The sequence below is a fragment of the Seriola aureovittata genome, chromosome 22, assembly GCF_021018895.1.
Source record: "Seriola aureovittata isolate HTS-2021-v1 ecotype China chromosome 22, ASM2101889v1, whole genome shotgun sequence".
Taxonomy (NCBI): domain Eukaryota; kingdom Metazoa; phylum Chordata; class Actinopteri; order Carangiformes; family Carangidae; genus Seriola; species Seriola aureovittata.
The window spans coordinates 13,460,142-13,477,700 of NC_079385.1; the positions used below are offsets into that span (position 1 = coordinate 13,460,142).

At 40.4% G+C, this 17,559-nt stretch overlaps 1 protein-coding gene across 2 annotated transcripts in view; it reads left to right on the forward strand.

Moving 5' to 3' along the window:
* iqsec3a (IQ motif and Sec7 domain ArfGEF 3a) overlaps nucleotides 1–17,559 on the forward strand; it is a 121,259-nt gene that overhangs the window by 99,679 nt on the left and 4,021 nt on the right. For both annotated transcript variants that reach the window (XM_056367585.1, XM_056367586.1), the window contains 6 exons: nucleotides 2,518–2,657; nucleotides 6,778–6,903; nucleotides 8,253–8,352; nucleotides 8,519–8,677; nucleotides 10,838–10,930; nucleotides 11,927–11,970. In XM_056367585.1, the coding sequence (XP_056223560.1) occupies nucleotides 2,518–2,657; nucleotides 6,778–6,903; nucleotides 8,253–8,352; nucleotides 8,519–8,677; nucleotides 10,838–10,930; nucleotides 11,927–11,970 (662 nt within the window). The remainder of the gene's footprint in view (nucleotides 1–2,517; nucleotides 2,658–6,777; nucleotides 6,904–8,252; nucleotides 8,353–8,518; nucleotides 8,678–10,837; nucleotides 10,931–11,926; nucleotides 11,971–17,559) is intronic.

Below are 17,559 nucleotides of genomic sequence, written 5' to 3' on the forward strand. Positions count from 1 at the left end.
GAACATATACAAATCCATTGTATTTAACCACTAGTCCCTCACCCTAACCGCTGAGGTGTTTATTACTTATGCCAGTTGAATGTATCAAATTAACTGCTGGTCAAAAGTGGTGTTTCATTAGTTATGACTATTTTCCAATAGTTCCAATAGAATGTTGATAGATGAGACAATACATGGGATTGCTCTCCCTCATGAATATCTCCTGTTGTGGCGGCAGATCCTCACATGAGTCAGTGGAAGTGAGTCAGTTTCCGACAGTGTGTGGATCTGTATTCAAGTCAAACCCTCCCTGCATAAATACAGATGATAAAGATATGGTTACATTTCTATCCCTGCTCGCCGTGCTTTACACATTCACAGCTCATAGCAACACCAACAGAAAGCCGCCGTAATTCTTGTCTCCCACAGTCAAACAGATGCTCGTTCGTCAGGAGAACCGTAGTTTTGCTCTCCCTCTGCGGAATCAGTCGGGGAGCACTGAGGTCGATGCAGAACAACTTTAATAGATTCATCCAGACTGTTCCCCACAATTAAATTAAGTGGGAAAATCAATTTCGGCATCTTACGCAAATTAAAATATGCCACTCTCTCTTGGCCTTCGTATTTGTCTTCTGCTCAGTTTACTGTCTCTGTATCCATTCTCTTATGTTTTGTCTCAGTCAGAACATTATGCTGTTTATTCATCTGCCTGTCCTTGTTTATATTCTCCCCGTTTCTCTCTCCTCTTTTCTCCTCACTCATGTCTCTCTCACCCAGTGACAGAAGAATAGTTCACTCCACTAATTGGCTGAGGTGAAATGCAATTATGCACCAGAAACCAATAGTAAGGAAGAACCATAGAGCATTCATTATCGCAATTAAAACAGACTGGCAGACTCTGAGCTATTTCACAATGGGCAAACATAATATAAACCAGCTTCCACCATAAATTAATCAAGGATGCCGGCTCACTGAAAAATGAAAATTGTACTGTCTTAGTCACTGGATCCTTTATTTGTTTTTAGAGAGGATGATGTCAAAGTTGCACAGTGACTTCCCTTTCCCTTTTTTAAGTTCTCTTTGCGGGCAGGCATTCATCAATAGAACTTGTGACAAGCCAACTTTACACTCAGAGATGATGAAAATAAGAAGAGACAGAAAGTATCTCAAGCTACAGGGGAAACGTGGGGAAAACAAGACTGTGGACAAGAGTCTACATCCATGCCAGCGGCTCTGTGAGGCTGCTTTTAGGCACAGCGACGCTTTGAGCTAAATGCTGAATGTCAGCATGCTAACAGTGACAATGCAAGCATGTTGATGTTATGCAGGTGTACTGTCACCGTCTTAGTTTGCTAATTTGCATTAAAAACAAAGTACAGCGGAGGCTAATGGTGATGTCATTGGATAAAATGTAATTTCGCCCTAATGATGCTGCTACATACAAAAGTTGAGGCATCATCAGATAATACAATTCATCGTGAGGGGAAACATGAGTGTCTGTATCAAATGTTATTTCAATCCACCCGATAGTTGTTGAGATATTTCAGTCTGAATCAAAGCGGTGGACCAAATGAATGACATACCAAGGTTAGAAGCTCATAATACAAAAAAATCACATTCATCCATTTCATATAATGAATTCCTAGCATGGATAAAAAGTGATAACTCATGGTTACATTAGATTACATAATACTCCCATGACACATCTATATCATTCTGCTATGTCATGCTCGTATGTCATGTGGGAAGAACATTTATGTAAGGACGTTTTCACAGTCTTATGCAATTTACTTTCACACCCCGTAACTACTTAATGTGCAACGATGTCTCAGCAGTGTCCCAGGGTGCCTCACTGTCACCGCCATCACTTGTGGCGGCTTCATTTTCTCCAAACACACCCTGCCCCATTGAAAGCTCAATGTACCACGCCGCGCGGTACAGCTGCACAGATATAATGGGGAGCATCTCAAGGGCAACCTTTCAGCCTAATGACATGCAGCTCTACCTGCGTCGAAATGCCACGGCCTTGAACAAGCACTGTGTTCCAGACAGAAAAATCTTCTAAGAGCGAGGCGGGGCATTAACCTTTCACTCGCCAATTAACCTCCTTTCACATTGTTCTCTGTCATTACTTAATGGCGACAGTGAAAGACAGAAAGTCAAAGAGGCACGGACAAGGAGACTGAGAGAACGAGCTCTCTTCTGCTCTGACTGCTGAGTTTTTTCCGCTCTGCATGTCAAATAATGCAAAAACAAATGTGTGCTCACAGGCCTGTGCACAGTGTGATGTATTTGAATTTTTTTGTACTTGCATATTTGTGTGTCTCCTCCTGTGGCAGTGACACATCTCCTGCTGTATTAAAGCCAGAGTAGACGCACTTTGGCTGCTCTGCCACTGTTAAAACAGCAGTCACTCCATATTCTGCCAGACGGACAGAACTGTCTGGTAAAATTAAAAGCAACCACCCTGTGATGTGTGTGTGTGCGTGTGTGTCTGTGTGTGTGTATTTGTGTGTAATCAGCCTATTCTCGTCTTAGGCGTGGATGATGGAGCGGATATCCCACGAGACATGGTGGTGGGAATCTATGAAAGAATACAACAGAGGGAGTTGCGGTCTAACGAAGACCACGTCACCTACGTCTCCAAGGTTGAGCAGTCCATTGTAGGCATGAAGACGGTAAGCACAGGACCTTCACTGAGATGTTACATTCTAAAGCCCTTCACCACAACTACACTGCAAACCACAACCCTTGCTTAACTTTAACCTAAATCATATGAACCTGCTTAAATCGATGTTTTGGCCACTTAGGGCACCACAACAAGTTTTAAACACAACACCTATCGCCTGTTCATACACCCAGCAGATCATTTGGAGATGTCTTTGCAGCTGCCTGGCCAAGATTCATTGTTTTTTACCAACTCTCTACCAACTGTACCAATATGTTTGTTTAGTAGCTAAATGCTCCACAATGTTTACCAGCTAGTTGCTAAGTCTGTCCATCTGCCATTTGGTGCAGGGCGGGTAGAGTGGAGTGGGTTTACATAAAATTTTTCTCTAAAAGCAGCTGCATGCTGCGTCTCGAAACTACGCTGAGATCAGTGAGAGTGAACCAGAACAGTAAAGCCGCGGGGCATAAAACCAAAACAATGAGCTAAAAGACGCTAAAAGTGTAGAGCTGTGGGGAACTGGAGCGTCGGGTAATATTTGCATGGGTTTGCTCATTATGAGCAGTCCTTTTCACATTACACACAGAAGTTTAATCCACTGTTAGAGCAGATTTAACCCTACTGTGAAACCAGATCTAAACCCCAGTCAGCCCTTTGAGGAAGAGAGGACACACACACCTTGAAGCTCAATCCCAGATGGAGCTAAATTGATGGTACAATAACTTTTTTCCTTATGAGACACTGTAAAACTTTCAACAGCTGTTAGATATAAATCAGTACACAAGTCTTCTAGTACACAGTTTTAAACAGCAGTTGTAATACGTCCAGTGGCCAATTGTCCTTCAACCCTGCACTATATTTTTTACAACACATCTCAGGAGATGAGTAAGTTTCCAGAAACCCTGCATGCTGTATTTAATGGGTTTTGTGGAGTAGACAGGAAGAATTTGTCACACAAAAACAGGAATATGAGTAAGTGCACACTCACACACACACACACAAACACACACACACACACACACACAGCTGATTTTTGCTAAAGCCGTGCCAAGTCACTCACTCATTATTCAAGGCCTCATCACTATCACCTAGCCTTCGTAGCATTAGCAGAACACATTTATTAGCCATTAAATGTCTCATCAGCGGCTCGATCATTACCTCAGGTCGTTACTCCAGCTCGATACGTCATTAACCGCTGCCATCATTAGACTGTTTAACTGTTTAAGCTGAAGAGACTTGGTCAGTGCACATGAATGGTGTAAAGTCTAATACTGGAATGTTTTTTAGTTGAGAGTGAACATGAGAAATGCTTGCTCATACATCCACTTGTTGCTACAGTGTTCATTTGTTGTGTTAATATCTCTGTGCAAAGTTAACTCTGAGACAGACACACAGGCAGAAGTATTTAGAATTATAATTGACTGATTACACTGATTCATGTGGGAATGTGCTGTCTGTGCCCACTCATAGCACTGAAAGGCTTTTTAAAATACTTAAACAGTTCAGGGAATTCTACTTGAATCTTATCAGCACACCAAGGCCCTCCAATCCTTTATTTATGAAATATAGATAAAAGTTGCAGAGTTTTCCTTCCCATAGACTCTTCGATATTCAACACTGTAACATATTACATCCACATAGATTTCTTGAAACTGAATTATAGAGTTAACATTAATAGTCGTTTGAGATGTTTAGTCATGCTTGCTCTATATGGACGGTAATGTTGGTCAGTCAATTGATCAGTCCTCTACTTTAGCCCTTAAGATTTCAGCAATTGAATTGAATGGATGGCCATACAATTTTGTACAGATATTCATGTTCCCCAGAGGATGAGGAGGAGTTCCAAATAATTAACTTCATGTTTAGTTTTTTCCCAAAATACACAGTTTATTATCTCTCTTCATCGTACCTGAGTTCCACAGGTTGTACAAAGATTTTGAAATTAGAGCTTGATTTAGATGCATAACGATGAGATAATAGCAGCTTGAGAATGACCAATAGCTGGCTGATGTAACGACTTTTTTAGCTACTTTCCATTTGAAAAAAGTTGGCGAAGTGTAAATAAATACCTGCAAAACTAATGACATTCCCATCAGCCTCAGCTGCACTTTGTAAGAGTGGTAATAAAAAAACGTTAGCATGCTAAATATGACACATTGCGTAACTGTGACCGACTCTTAGCCTTGTTCAACTCTTCAGTACATGTCTGCTCCCTGTCCATCCACAATATGAAAGTACTTTTGAATTTCAGTATAAAACTACTTTTTAAATACTCCATAAATGTAATCTCAGTTAACTTCCAGAATGACATTGAAACTCTGACATCGAAAGGGTTGCCGATGTCTCTTTTTTTTTTTTTTGCCCTGTGCCTTTAAGTGTCTCTCAGTGATGGATGAATCGCCATAGGACGGCAGAGGGAGCGTTGTCATAACCAAAACAATGATGGATTGTTGTGACAGGAAGTGACTATTGCTGCCCATGGGAGCTGTCTGCCATAAAAAGAAAGACTTAGTATTTCTAAGGAAGAACTTTATCTATCATAGCAGGAGCAGGTGTCACAGTCCCTGTATTGTGGATTATAAACTTCTTATCTATTATGCTTAGAGGACGTCGTCCACATAAGAATGATTTTTCTATAATGGGTTTCTTAATAACAGAGGTTTGGTTGGTGTAAATATTTGATGACCTGATGAAAGCCAAATAACAATTCTTCTTGAATGTGATGAAGTAGCTTGATATCCAAATTTTTCCCCCTGTTCAAAGTCCCTTAAATATTTGATATGGATTGCATTTGTATAATCAGTTTTTCTTTAGTCCAGCAATTAATTTGTTAATGAATACGTTGGCAAACTCTCTCCTGTCAAACTGTTTCTTAACAATCCTGTCAGAACAGGACTGGTTTTTTGGGTTTTTTTTTTTTTTGGAATGAGCAGAAGGCATTTCAGGCTAATGATGTCTTTACATGTTTCTGACATTAGTGTAATGAGAAAGCAGGCTGGCTGTGGCAGGCTGGGCGGGAGTCTGTGTACCCTGCAGTGATAAGCGACGAGAGAGCGAGAGAGAAAGAGACAGAGTCTATGCGTGTACTCACTGCATTGCAAATCGACCACAGGGAGCAGAGGGAATAAAAATCATATAGTGAAAACTGAACAGAGGCCGTGTATATTTGTATTGTATCGCAAAAAGCGGGATCAAATCCTCATCTACCGACTGCCATTCAGCTCCTGCTTGGATTTCTGCAGTGATCGAACACGGAAAAGCTGGACAAGACAAGGCAGAGAGACAAGAGTGCGAAGGGGGCGAAACCCTGATTAGATCACTTTCTGAAGGCATGAGGCAGTTTCTGCAGTGTAATCTGCTTAAACTTGGAAAAGCACTTAAGTCCAAAAAGGAGACGCCAGGCCTCCAGGGACACAACTGCAGCATTTTGTAAACTTCCAAGAAAAACCCACAGAAACAAAATCCATCATTAGGACACTCTAAAATAAGGTATACAATCATCGAACACCAATACTGATGGGATACTGAAGAGGAACGGCTTGTAGCAGACTATGGCAGCATGCTGGAAGATGAAACAACAGCCAAAGGAAATGGAAATACAAATACAATACAATACAAAAGAGCGTATTCATCGTTATGCTTGATCTACTGCATCTTTATTATAGTTGAGGACATGTCTATAATCACTGGGAGACTTAGAGATCCCCTCCAGACATGGTGTAAGACATATACATATAATTGCGTCCAATATCGTTTTTCCACAAGAAAGTTTAAATACCTTGTTAAAAGTTGTTGACAGTGAAGTGAAAAAGTACATTTTATGTGCTCTGAAACCAGAATCAATTTATGCCCATCACTGTTATCTGTTGCTCTGATGAACATTTTAAGATCTGCTTAAGACTAATGAGTCTAATGAGCAGTGAACAATGTGTACTTTAAAACTCAAGCCAGAAGTCATTTGCATTCAAAGTCTCTCTGTTTTCTTACAGTACTTTTCCTCCCACTTTCTCTGGGGGGGAAAGTCGCTTTGTGTCTTCATCTGGTCTTGAATGATTTTTAAGCCTCTCAGTCATTTAATCTGAGTGACTCAAGGTCTCCTTTTACCTGGATGTGTGTTTCTGTCTCTGCAGGTTCTCTCTGTCCCTCACAGAAGACTGGTGTGCTGCAGTCGACTGTTTGAGGTGACAGACGTCAACAAGGCCCAAAAACAGGCAGCACACCAGAGAGAAGTCTTCCTCTTCAATGATCTCATTGTGGTGAGTTAACAAAAACGCCTTCACACCTTCATTAAGTTGAGAAATCGTCATGAGAGATTCAGTGTGATAATTCATATTTGTCTCTGTTGTTTTCCACGTGTTTACAGTTTCTTTTTAAACCAACACTCAAATGTTATTTCTGCTGCACACGTTCCAGTTTTAAAGCTGCTTATTTTGTTGTGACAGCTGCAATGCGCCATCACCTACTTCGACTGTGAGCCATTTCTCAAGGCTCCCTCTCTTCTTTTATGTTGTTTCATAACTCCGGCCCATCCGGCCATTTCTTTTAATAATAGATAGTAGCAAACGCAGCGTTGCAGTGCACTCATAAGCAAAGATCTGTCCCCTACAGAGCAGCTTGAAAGGACAGTGATAAAGTGTGTTTTCACTTGGGCCACAGTACAGATAAGTTGTTCAATTGGCCCAAAGTCGTGTAGTTTGGGGAATTATCAAAGGTTTAATGTTGGGTAAATGAATGGGCTCATTAAGAGCCACATAGGGGTCATCTATCCAAAGCGTTTAACTACTCTCATAATTATGTCAAATGATGATCTCACGCCAACAAAACACAGCAAAGGGAAAAGCAACATGGCCACCTCCCTCCCTTTCCTGCGGAAGCGTAAAAGTAATTGGTAGCTGCAGGAAAAGGAGGTTAAAAGGCTGATTTTGAAGTAGGAGGCAATAGAAGTTATCTTCCAACATCACAGTGGAATTCTGTTCATTTGGCACTTAAAGTCAGCGGTGCGATACACTCTGGCGAGACGTTTTCTCCTGACAGCTTTGAAAGTGGGGCAGAAATTGTCTTTGAAAAATTTTACTATGGAATTAAAGTGACGGGGACTTTTCTTTGAATTTGGCCCCTGTTCTTGCAGCTCGAACATGTTGAGAAGTGTTTAAAGTGCCGATGTGATGTACTGGTTTAATATGCCTTGCCTGGTAAATTATGCCCCACAGTGGGGCCGCAAAACAGACTTGCCTCATCTTTCTCTGTCTGGAAGGTCATTCAGTGAAAAAGCTCCAGAACATCTTTAATCCATCCCGGTATAACGCCTTGACAAGGTGTTTTTCCTACAAATTAAAGCACTATGTACAACCCAAAACACTTTGAAGATTGTAGTGTACATCAATGTTGACTCCATTGGCTTTTTGAATGTGTTTTAAATTATCAAAGAGTCGCTGTTTCCGAGCTTCCTTTGAGGTTCTTCTGTGATATGTAAATCTCAGTGACAATCAAAAAGATCTCAGAGAAATGTCGAGAAAATAAACCAAAAATAATTTAATGGGCACTGCTGTCATTCAAAGTTGTTATTTTAACTATAGGTTTCTAATTGCTTTCTCATTGTTTGCAGATCTTGAAGCTTTGTCCAAAGAAGAAGAGTTCTGCAGCCTACACTTTCTGCAAAGCTATGGGCCTACTTGGCATGCAGTTCCACCTGTTTGAAAATGAATGTAAGTCGCGATGTCTTAACTGCAGACGGCTGGCATGAAAAAGATAATACACCCCGAGTTAACCACCCGTTCTGAGGACTGAATAAAGGATCTAACTGCACAACTTTTAAGTATATTTCAAATAACTTTTGTCTCAATAACTCAATGTCCTCTGTGCTCCCCCCAGACTACCCTCACGGCATCACCATCCTCTCACCTTTCGGCTCAGACAAGAAGCAGGTACTTAATTTCTGTGCCCAAAGTGCTGAGGAGCTGCTCAAGTTTGTAGAAGACCTGAAGGAATCAATCGCAGAGGTGTCGGAGATGGAGCAGATACGCATTGAATGTAAGTATCAGCCATGAACCACATTGTTTTTATCCCCGGGATAAGACGATGAAAAACTCTTAACATCGCTGTTTGTATTTGCCCATGTCCTCTAGGACCTTCCATACACTGTAGTGTTATTAAACAAGAGATTGGTGGTACATTAAACGAGATTTTCACAATGAACAAACTGATTCTCTGCCTCTAAGTGGGCTGAAGGCAATCAAATGCTACAATTATAGGGTCTCAGTTATGAGTATATCTGACCCCAAATACAAGACAAAAGAATTAGCTAATAATTCTTGTTATTTTTGTCACTCCTAGGGTTTGATTGGTTTATTAACTTGATGATCTCAAGCTCTTCAGTTTCTATTTGACACAAGTCTTGTGGCTGAATGCATGTATACTTTGCATGTACACAGGTTTGCATGTACTCCACCTGTGGCAGTGCACTGTGAAACAGAAGAAGAGTCGACATCCTATAGCATTTTGGAAACAAATCGATAATCTCATATCTTGGAAAGTGGGGGACTACATTGAACTCTGTGTGGGAATCAATAGGTCCCTCAGATGGTACAGGAGTCAGGAGTCGTCCTTTGTTTTGTATCATTTGCTAAATGAAAAATCGTAGTCAGCATCCCCTTCGTGTCGGTGCAGACTAGCTTTTGCATTTTGCTTTGGTGCACTGCAGCTCAAACAGACTGCAGGAGGGCAGTGAATTGGAGGTGAAAAGAGGCCAGTTTTCCTCAAAGCAGCCAGGCATCTGAGTTGTTTTTGGTTTCGTGTGCATATGAAATTCTCCAGACAATAAGACATGCGCATACTTAGACACACATGGAAAACCTGAGTATCCAGAGCCCTGGCTCCTGCCAGTGGGCATCAAAGAGAGCATCCCTACTGGGATTTGACGCAACTGCCCTACCCTTCACAGAGAGAGAGCGAGCCAGCAGCTCGGGGAGGGCAGCCAACAACATATGGAGACAGGCAGGAGTTGACAGAAGGAAGTTATTTCTCTCTCTCTAGAGTGGAGCGACGACAGACAGCGACTGTGCCCAAAAAACACACAAACCGACGCACATATACAAATAAGAATGCATGTTGGGACATATTAGTTAAAAGACAGACAAACACAAATACAGCTCACAAATGTTCTGAAGACATAATATAGGAACAAACTTTGGAAGAAGAAAGAGGCACGTGCACAGACAAACAGCGCATCTTCCTTTCTCCTCTAAGGGCTCTTTTATTCTTATTGTTGTAAACATGCCTGCGGCAATCTCACTTATGTATGGGCTTCCCCTCTTTAGAGGTTGGAAGGAGAAATTACAGTTTCTGTTTATCTGGAGGAGCTTTTTTTTCCTCTGCATCTGGCTATTCATATCGAGGAAACGCCATAATGGAACTGATCATTTTAATTCAGCCCCAAACTCACTCTTCATCACCAGAAAAACATCTCAGAGCACAGCGTCTCTGCTCCCTGTAGCATGTGTTTGTAATATAGCTTTAGACATTAACCGTGAGTTCTAAAGAGCCAGGGCCAAGTAACTTTCATCAATTCCCATTTAAACAAAATTATTGGAAACTTTATTCTTCATATCACCATTCTGCAGCTGACTTGTGCACTGACTAAAAATCTCTGTACTCAAGGTTATACTAGCAATTGATTGGAAATCAATACCAGTTGCACACTTTTTTCCTTTTTAATCAGCACCAAAACACATAATTATTGCCAGTAAATTTCCAAATAAATTGGCAAATTATTAGGAAGACAAACCTGTGTCTCACATGCACCAAAATCAATCAGAGGACGTCATGTACTGCAGCCTTAAGGTCTCACCTGGCAGTTTTGAGGTTCAGTATCAAAATTAGAGTGCAATTTTTTCATTTTTAATCACGATGACTAAAACAACATTTAGTCATCAGGACTGGAAATGACATGCAATTACCATCAAGTGTGGAGTTTAATTAGGGAGATGGAAAGTCATGTTTTCAGCTTAGAGAAGAGAGTGGGAGGGGAAGATGCTAAGAGTGTGTGTGTGTGTGTGCACACGCTTTTGAAAGAAAGAATTATGCTGGTTAATTTTGTCACTTTTACCTTCACCATCTATCTTATCTATCTACCTCTTTTGCCCTCTGTCACGGTGATTATGATGCATCATCTCTGTCTTCTCTTCTCTGCAGGGGAGCTGGAAAAGCAGCAGGGAGCCAAGACACACTCAGTAAAGAACAATGGCACACAGCTAGAGCTGCGTGGCAAACAGGGCTCCCCATCAGGTGTGTGTGTGTGTGAGTGTGTGGGCGTGAGTGTGTGTGAGAGACCTTGTCCCCAGTAGCATTAATGTGCCCGCTGTTGAAAACAAAGTATGCCCCGCTGCTGTTTTTATGAATCGATCAATAGGAAAAAGGAAACATTTTTAAAAAGGGAGCTACCTCGCATTTTAACATGAAAATAAAAATGCTGGATCACTGAAGATCTGGAGCAAGTTGCACAAAACACCTTAAGTTTTCTACTTGCAGTAAATATGACACTTAAGGTTTAACTTCTCCTTAGCTGAGGGAGTTACTTAAGGGTGTTGCACAGAATCTTTTAAAGTTAAGGAATTTGCAGCAGCATTTGCAAAGAGATTGTACAGTGGCAAAATTTTACTGTTTCCATGGAAAATGTTGATTTGCTGATACCCGTGATCACTTTTGGGAAAGCAGGTAACATCAAAGAAGCACTAAGTGATTTTTGAAGTTCAAGACTAAGATAAGGAGAAAACCTTAAATATTTAAGTGAACATCTTAAGGAAATGTTAAAGGGAAGACTTAGGGGTGTTCTGTGTAACTCTTTTTATTTTAAGGAAACTCTGACTCACACTTAACAAAATCTTAACATAAGGTGTTTTGTGCAACCAGCCCCTGTGGTATAGTTGTGAATATTGTAAATTCACTGTTTGCGAAAAACAGCTTCATCTTAATCAAGTGTCACTAGCTAGTTAGCTGAAGCTGATTCCATGAGTTGGCTGGAAACAATCTTGGGCTGACTTTTTATTAAAATAGAAGCATAAAGCATAAAAATGTAGGTCTTAAATATGCATGGGATAGCTACGTACATGATATTGTGCTAAATGACTGAGGCTAGAGGCTGAAAGTCAGTATCCCCCATTTGATAAACTGTATTTTTTATTCATAAAAACATTTTATGATGCACTAACAGGAAATTACTGTTTAACACAGATATTTTGCTGCCACTTTTGTCCCCTTTTCTTTCGTTTTTCCTGCCTTCAGGAAACCAGGAGGTAGATGAGAGAAGCGGCCACAATGCAGTAGAGGTAAGTGCTTAGAGCTAGGGCCATGTCCCAAACAAAAGGTAAGTCAGAGCAGCGAGAGTCAGTACAGTGTGTTGTTATAAAGGCAGGATGAGATAGGAATCCCCAGGACTAGTGTCATACTGTATATTTAGCACTAGAGGCGTCAAGCAGGAGTGGGTGAAGAGTGCGTGAGAGAATGAGTGCTGCTGGGTAAAATGCTGTGGGCATGTGACGTAAACCGGCCAAACTAAATATTAGATGAAATGACTCCGTTGTCGGATAAAAAAACGAAAGATGGTGGTTTGGGGAAATTAATAAAATCATAATCAGAACAGGTTCTCCACACTGGAAATGCATCAGACTCAGAAGCTTATGTATTTTCTGCGAGCCTAAAAAGGAACAGGTTGTAATTAGTTTCACAGGCTCAGGCAAAAATTGTGACTCCTTTAGGGCCTCCCGAGAAAAAAAGAGAACGCAGCCATTGCTAAAAGTAGATGAGTACATGTGTGGAATACATATACTGTGTGTGTGTGTGTGTGTGTGTGTGTGTGTGTGTGTGTGTGTGTGTGTGTGTGCGCGCGCGCGCGTGCGTGCGTGCGTGCGTGCGTGTGTGTGTGCGCCGACATCCAGCACTGAGACCTTAATTAACACAGTAACATGCAGGCGGATAAATTTAACGCTCATTTGACCCGGAGTTGTCACCTCCCCACCCCTTGCCAGACCTCCTGGGGGAGAGGGGGCAGACTTCTCGTGCGAACATTTCGTGCAAGCAAGAGAGCAAGCTGAACTACAGTACCCATGGGGCTTTGCAGTTACAATTCTGGAGGCAACATACGACCTTTCCTAGTCCTTTCTGTGGCAGCGGAGTTGGGGGCTGGAATGAAAAGCCAAATACACAGGGTCAACTTGACATAATAAGTGGCTTTTTAATTCCACACAGCTCACTGGTAAGATGTAAGGCTGTAAATCTTTACTCAGGAGCTGGTTAGAGCAGAAGTAATTACATGTACTTCACTTCAACTCAAAGGTTTCACAGCCATTTCATCTTCATAGCCATAAATGCCTGTAGAATGACAATAATTACAGCAGCGCAAACATGCCAAGAGACATTTAAAGACATAAAAATAAAAAGAATCTTTATTGTGCAATGGAATATCTATTTTATGCATACAAGCTCTCCCTCTTTTATCGCTTTGGGTGCTGATAATAGGGAGCTGTGATCAACTTTAATGTGAAAGAGCTTGATAGCCTCTTACACTGTACAATAAGATTGGAGGTTTATAGATCTACTGCTTAATACGAAAAGCCACTAACCACAAAATAAAAATGATATATCTTAGCCTGCATTATAGGTTTAATCAATTACTAATCAAAAGAGGATTTTTATCTCTCACTTATGTAGGGCTGACTTGAGGGCTTTCCCTCATCACTATTTTTTTCACCCATGTTTGCACTTCAGGTCAGTCTTCATGGTTGTCTGAGTTACCTTCACCAGTCATCTTCTCCTCTGCCATGCAGCCCAGAGTAAATGTCAGTGGCTGGTGGGGAGCCATTAGCTGTCGAAACCCATTTATCTTGGAAACCAGGAGGGTCACGCAGAGAAATCCTGCTCACACTAGAGACTTGATTACAGGGATGTCTGAAGATTCGATAAGTTAAGGTGTTGACATTGTTATGTTATATTCTGGCTCAGAGCAGTAACAATAATACGCTGATAGTTTGTGCTGAAGTTTCAGAATGGCTGGTAAGTTGTAATGATTCTGAAGAAAATTAAAAGACAGCCAAAGGTGTCATTTACATGACCTCCTTCATTTTTTTTGGCCCCACCAGTTTTTGGAAGTCATCATGATTTAGTTAGGGTTCTAACCCTGAAGTGTTGAGACACACTGCTATCAATCAGAAAACATTGCCAAGGGCGGGGCTTAACTTAATGAGGGCTCATCTCATGAATTATTTGTCCAATCACCGTAATTCTTGGGAGATATTTTCAGGCCATGATTGGGAATAGGCCTACCAAAGAATGTTGAGCCCGACTCATACGGGGCACCACAAATACAAAAAATTTGTACTTCAATACCTGGCGGACAGATTTTCACCAGTTTAAATCAAAACCATATTGGTTGATGAATGTGGGCGTGGCCAATAAAACACCACTATGATGGAGTTTTCGCCAATTTGCATAATGTGACAAATTAATATGATAGACGTTTGGGATTACGGGACTGAGATACACAATTCTATTATGGAGGAAGATGGGTCAAAAAACATGATTGCCATCAATCAAAAAACTTTGCAAAGGGCGGGGCTTAGCAGGAAATTGGCCGTAAAGATATACACTTTGGTGTGTGTGTAGGGGTAAGCATCATAATGGCATCTTCCATTACATTACTCTTTTTCTCTTTTCCTCATGAACTCCAGTCAAAGTATTTACTTTTGCTAATCCTTTTTGGAGGGAAAAATTAATAAACAGCAATGAAGTAGATTTTTTTTCGTTGTTTTGATTGAGCTGCTTTCCTTCCATTTCGTTGAACAACAAGGTTTGAACCTGCAAATTGCTCCTTGCAGCTATATTTTAAATTGTGATTCATTTAGCATTTTATTTGTGATTCATCTCTGAGTCGCCTTTGATTATTACTGTGAGCTCAGAGCAATTACGATTTATGGGCAGCAATGATTTGGAGGCTTTGTTTGCCTTGGGTTTTGTCACCCAGGCTACATAGGGTCTATACCCTACTCTGTAATTGGTGGAACGTGAGAGGAGGACTGAAGGGACTGGTCCACACTAACAAAAAAAAAATACTGCATTTTACTGCAAAAAAAAATATTGGAAATGAAACCATTTCACTCAAATTCTTATTTACAGTCAATATTCTCCTAAATGAATGTTAAAATTAAACATGACAGATAGGATCATGCTCAGTGAAGATGCAAATGCAGTTTTTATCTATAATGAAGTCTCTATCAACAAAAACTAAGTGATTTTTTTCAGTGGAGTTGGAGTGTATATTTTAAGCTTAAGAACCTCTGAATCCATTGTGTCTACCACCTCACTTCTGAAAACCATCTCCACACCCTTTTAGACTATCAGTCAAAAATACCATGGTGACATGGTGGAGCGCATGATTTCTGTTGGTTTATGGAGTGAAAAAAAGCCAAAACCAAACATGAAACAAGCCGTCTTCACAGAAAAGGGAAGGCAGGCAAACGGAAGCTGCTGTACACTGCAGTGCACCTGACAGTTTCTTTCCAGGTGCGACCAATCCTGCTAACGATCCACCCACTCTGTCCACGAGCGTCACAAGGCAGGAGAGGTGGGTGGCCTCGTCAGAGTAAAGTAATATCAGCTGCTTTCCCAGCTCCACTTCCCAGTCCAAATCTCATGTAGTGGATGTGATTCGTAACCAAAATAACATAAGATAAGAAAAGGAAGAGGTAGGCAGAAACTAATAATTATTTTTGTTAGTGATTATTCTGCCGATTATTTTCTCAAATAATTGATCAGTTGTCAGAAAAGTTGTGAAAATGTGTCTATCACAATTTCCCAGAGCCCAATATGACTCTGATCATTTTTGCTTATTTTTACCTCTCATTAGTCCAAAACCTCCATTTCATATAAAACACAGAACAGCATCAAATCATCACATTTGAGAAACGGCAGTGAGTAATTTTTTGCTAAAAAAGATGAAACACTCAATCATCAAAATTGCTGCTGGTTAATTTTCTGTTGTCGCACACACATAAGACATTTAAAGATGCTGCCTTTGGGCTCTGATGAAATATAATGGGAATTTTTTACCTTTGTCTGATATTTTATTTACAAAACGATTTATTGAGAATAATCTAGATAATGAACGGTAGATTAACAACAAGGAAACTATTGGTTAGCTGCAGCCCTATTATGAAGCCTGACTTAATATCTTCCAGGTTTGACTGTTAGCCAAGATCTGTTTTTTGTGGTTAAACTGCTTGACTTAGAGCTCTGTTACTAATGGTATGCCATTTGATTAGCATGCCATTCATTGACAGTCAGCTTAAAGGTATCTAAAAAAATACCAGATGAAATAGCACATGGGTTTTTGATGAATTTTAGGAACCAAATAACCAAGTCTGGCTAACTACACACTGTTTACTGTGAAGGACACTTCATAACCAGCAGTGAATTTCTTTTGATCATCTGTGGAACAAAGTTAGTCTCTATACTCAGAAAATCAAACTTTTGAAAGGCACCAGAGTGTCTCAAATATTCTTCAGTCTCTATCTAAAGTGCTTCAGAACTCAGAGATACTGAGTATTTGTGCTAAGTTGTCAAGGAGAAATAGTGGTTGGCAGATTGAATGAGAGCAAATGTTAATGGAGTCCTTTCACACAAGCATTACATCGGCTGCTGTAAGAGAATGGGACTGCTGTAAGCCCTTTCGTACTTCAGATACTTCACATTAAAAGTCTATTATAATGCAGGAGAATTAGCGTTGACCCTATTCATACAGTCACCAGTTTGAAGAGTTATGGTGGGAAAATATCTTTTTACTTACACTTGCTGTACAGCAGATCACAATTTAAAACCAAGATCTTTAGTCAGAAATTTGCAGCAGTCTGAGGAACAACCTTGACTGCTTTAAAGTATGGAGTTAGCACATGGTAACAATAACCTACCTAGCTTGTACTGAAGCTAGCTTGTATAGCTATAACTAGCTTCACCCAACAGAACACTAAATAACAAGAAGATTAATATCATTGATAATCTTAATTTGTTAGAATTTGTTTTGACAACCCAATTGTTAAACATGGCTGCTGTGTGAATGTTAATGTAATATGTAGCTTGAATTCACAAAGTTCTGGGAAATAAGCACAGTGTGTTAAGCAGACAAGAGCATCATGTATGAAAAGTAAAAAAAAAATGTTTTAATGTTTTCCACCAGGAATAAATGTATGTGCAGCAAAATGGAAACAGCTCTTGGGGTCAAAATGGTGGATAAATATTTGCCCCTAATGCTGAGAATTTTCCACATAAAGTTTGAATTTGAGTATATTTTTAGTTGTATAATTTAACCTAAATTTAACCTTGTTTAAAGTGACAACCCCTAATGCTAACCATAGCTAGCCGTTAACATTTGATAAAAGTAAAAATAGCCTGCCCACATGTGCTGTGGTTGCACGTTTCTTACAATTTTTACATTACTTCTGTCTCCCACACACACATGCATTTCACATTGTGCTCATTCCATGAATTTTGATGATACTCCCTGTATTTTTGTTTTGACATATGCTTTCTGAGAAATACAGTGTAAGGTAAGGTAGAAGATGCTTCAAAAAACGATTTAAAGGGAAGATACAATAAAGGAACACAGACAGCAGGAAAAAAAAACGTTGAAGGAAGGGAACAGAAAATAGAGAGATGAAACAAATGTGACATCTGGAGGTTTGCATTCTGATGAGTGTTGCCCGTGGACGTCTGTGGTTGTCAGTCTGCTCACCTCCACTCCTCCTCTTCTTCCACTTCTCCCTCTTCTTCGTATGACCTTCGTCTATGTTCTGGTTATCCCGACTCCCAAGCCTCCTCGTGTCTGCTGTCACCATAGCGCCACACAGTGGTTTGGAAGGGAGACACAG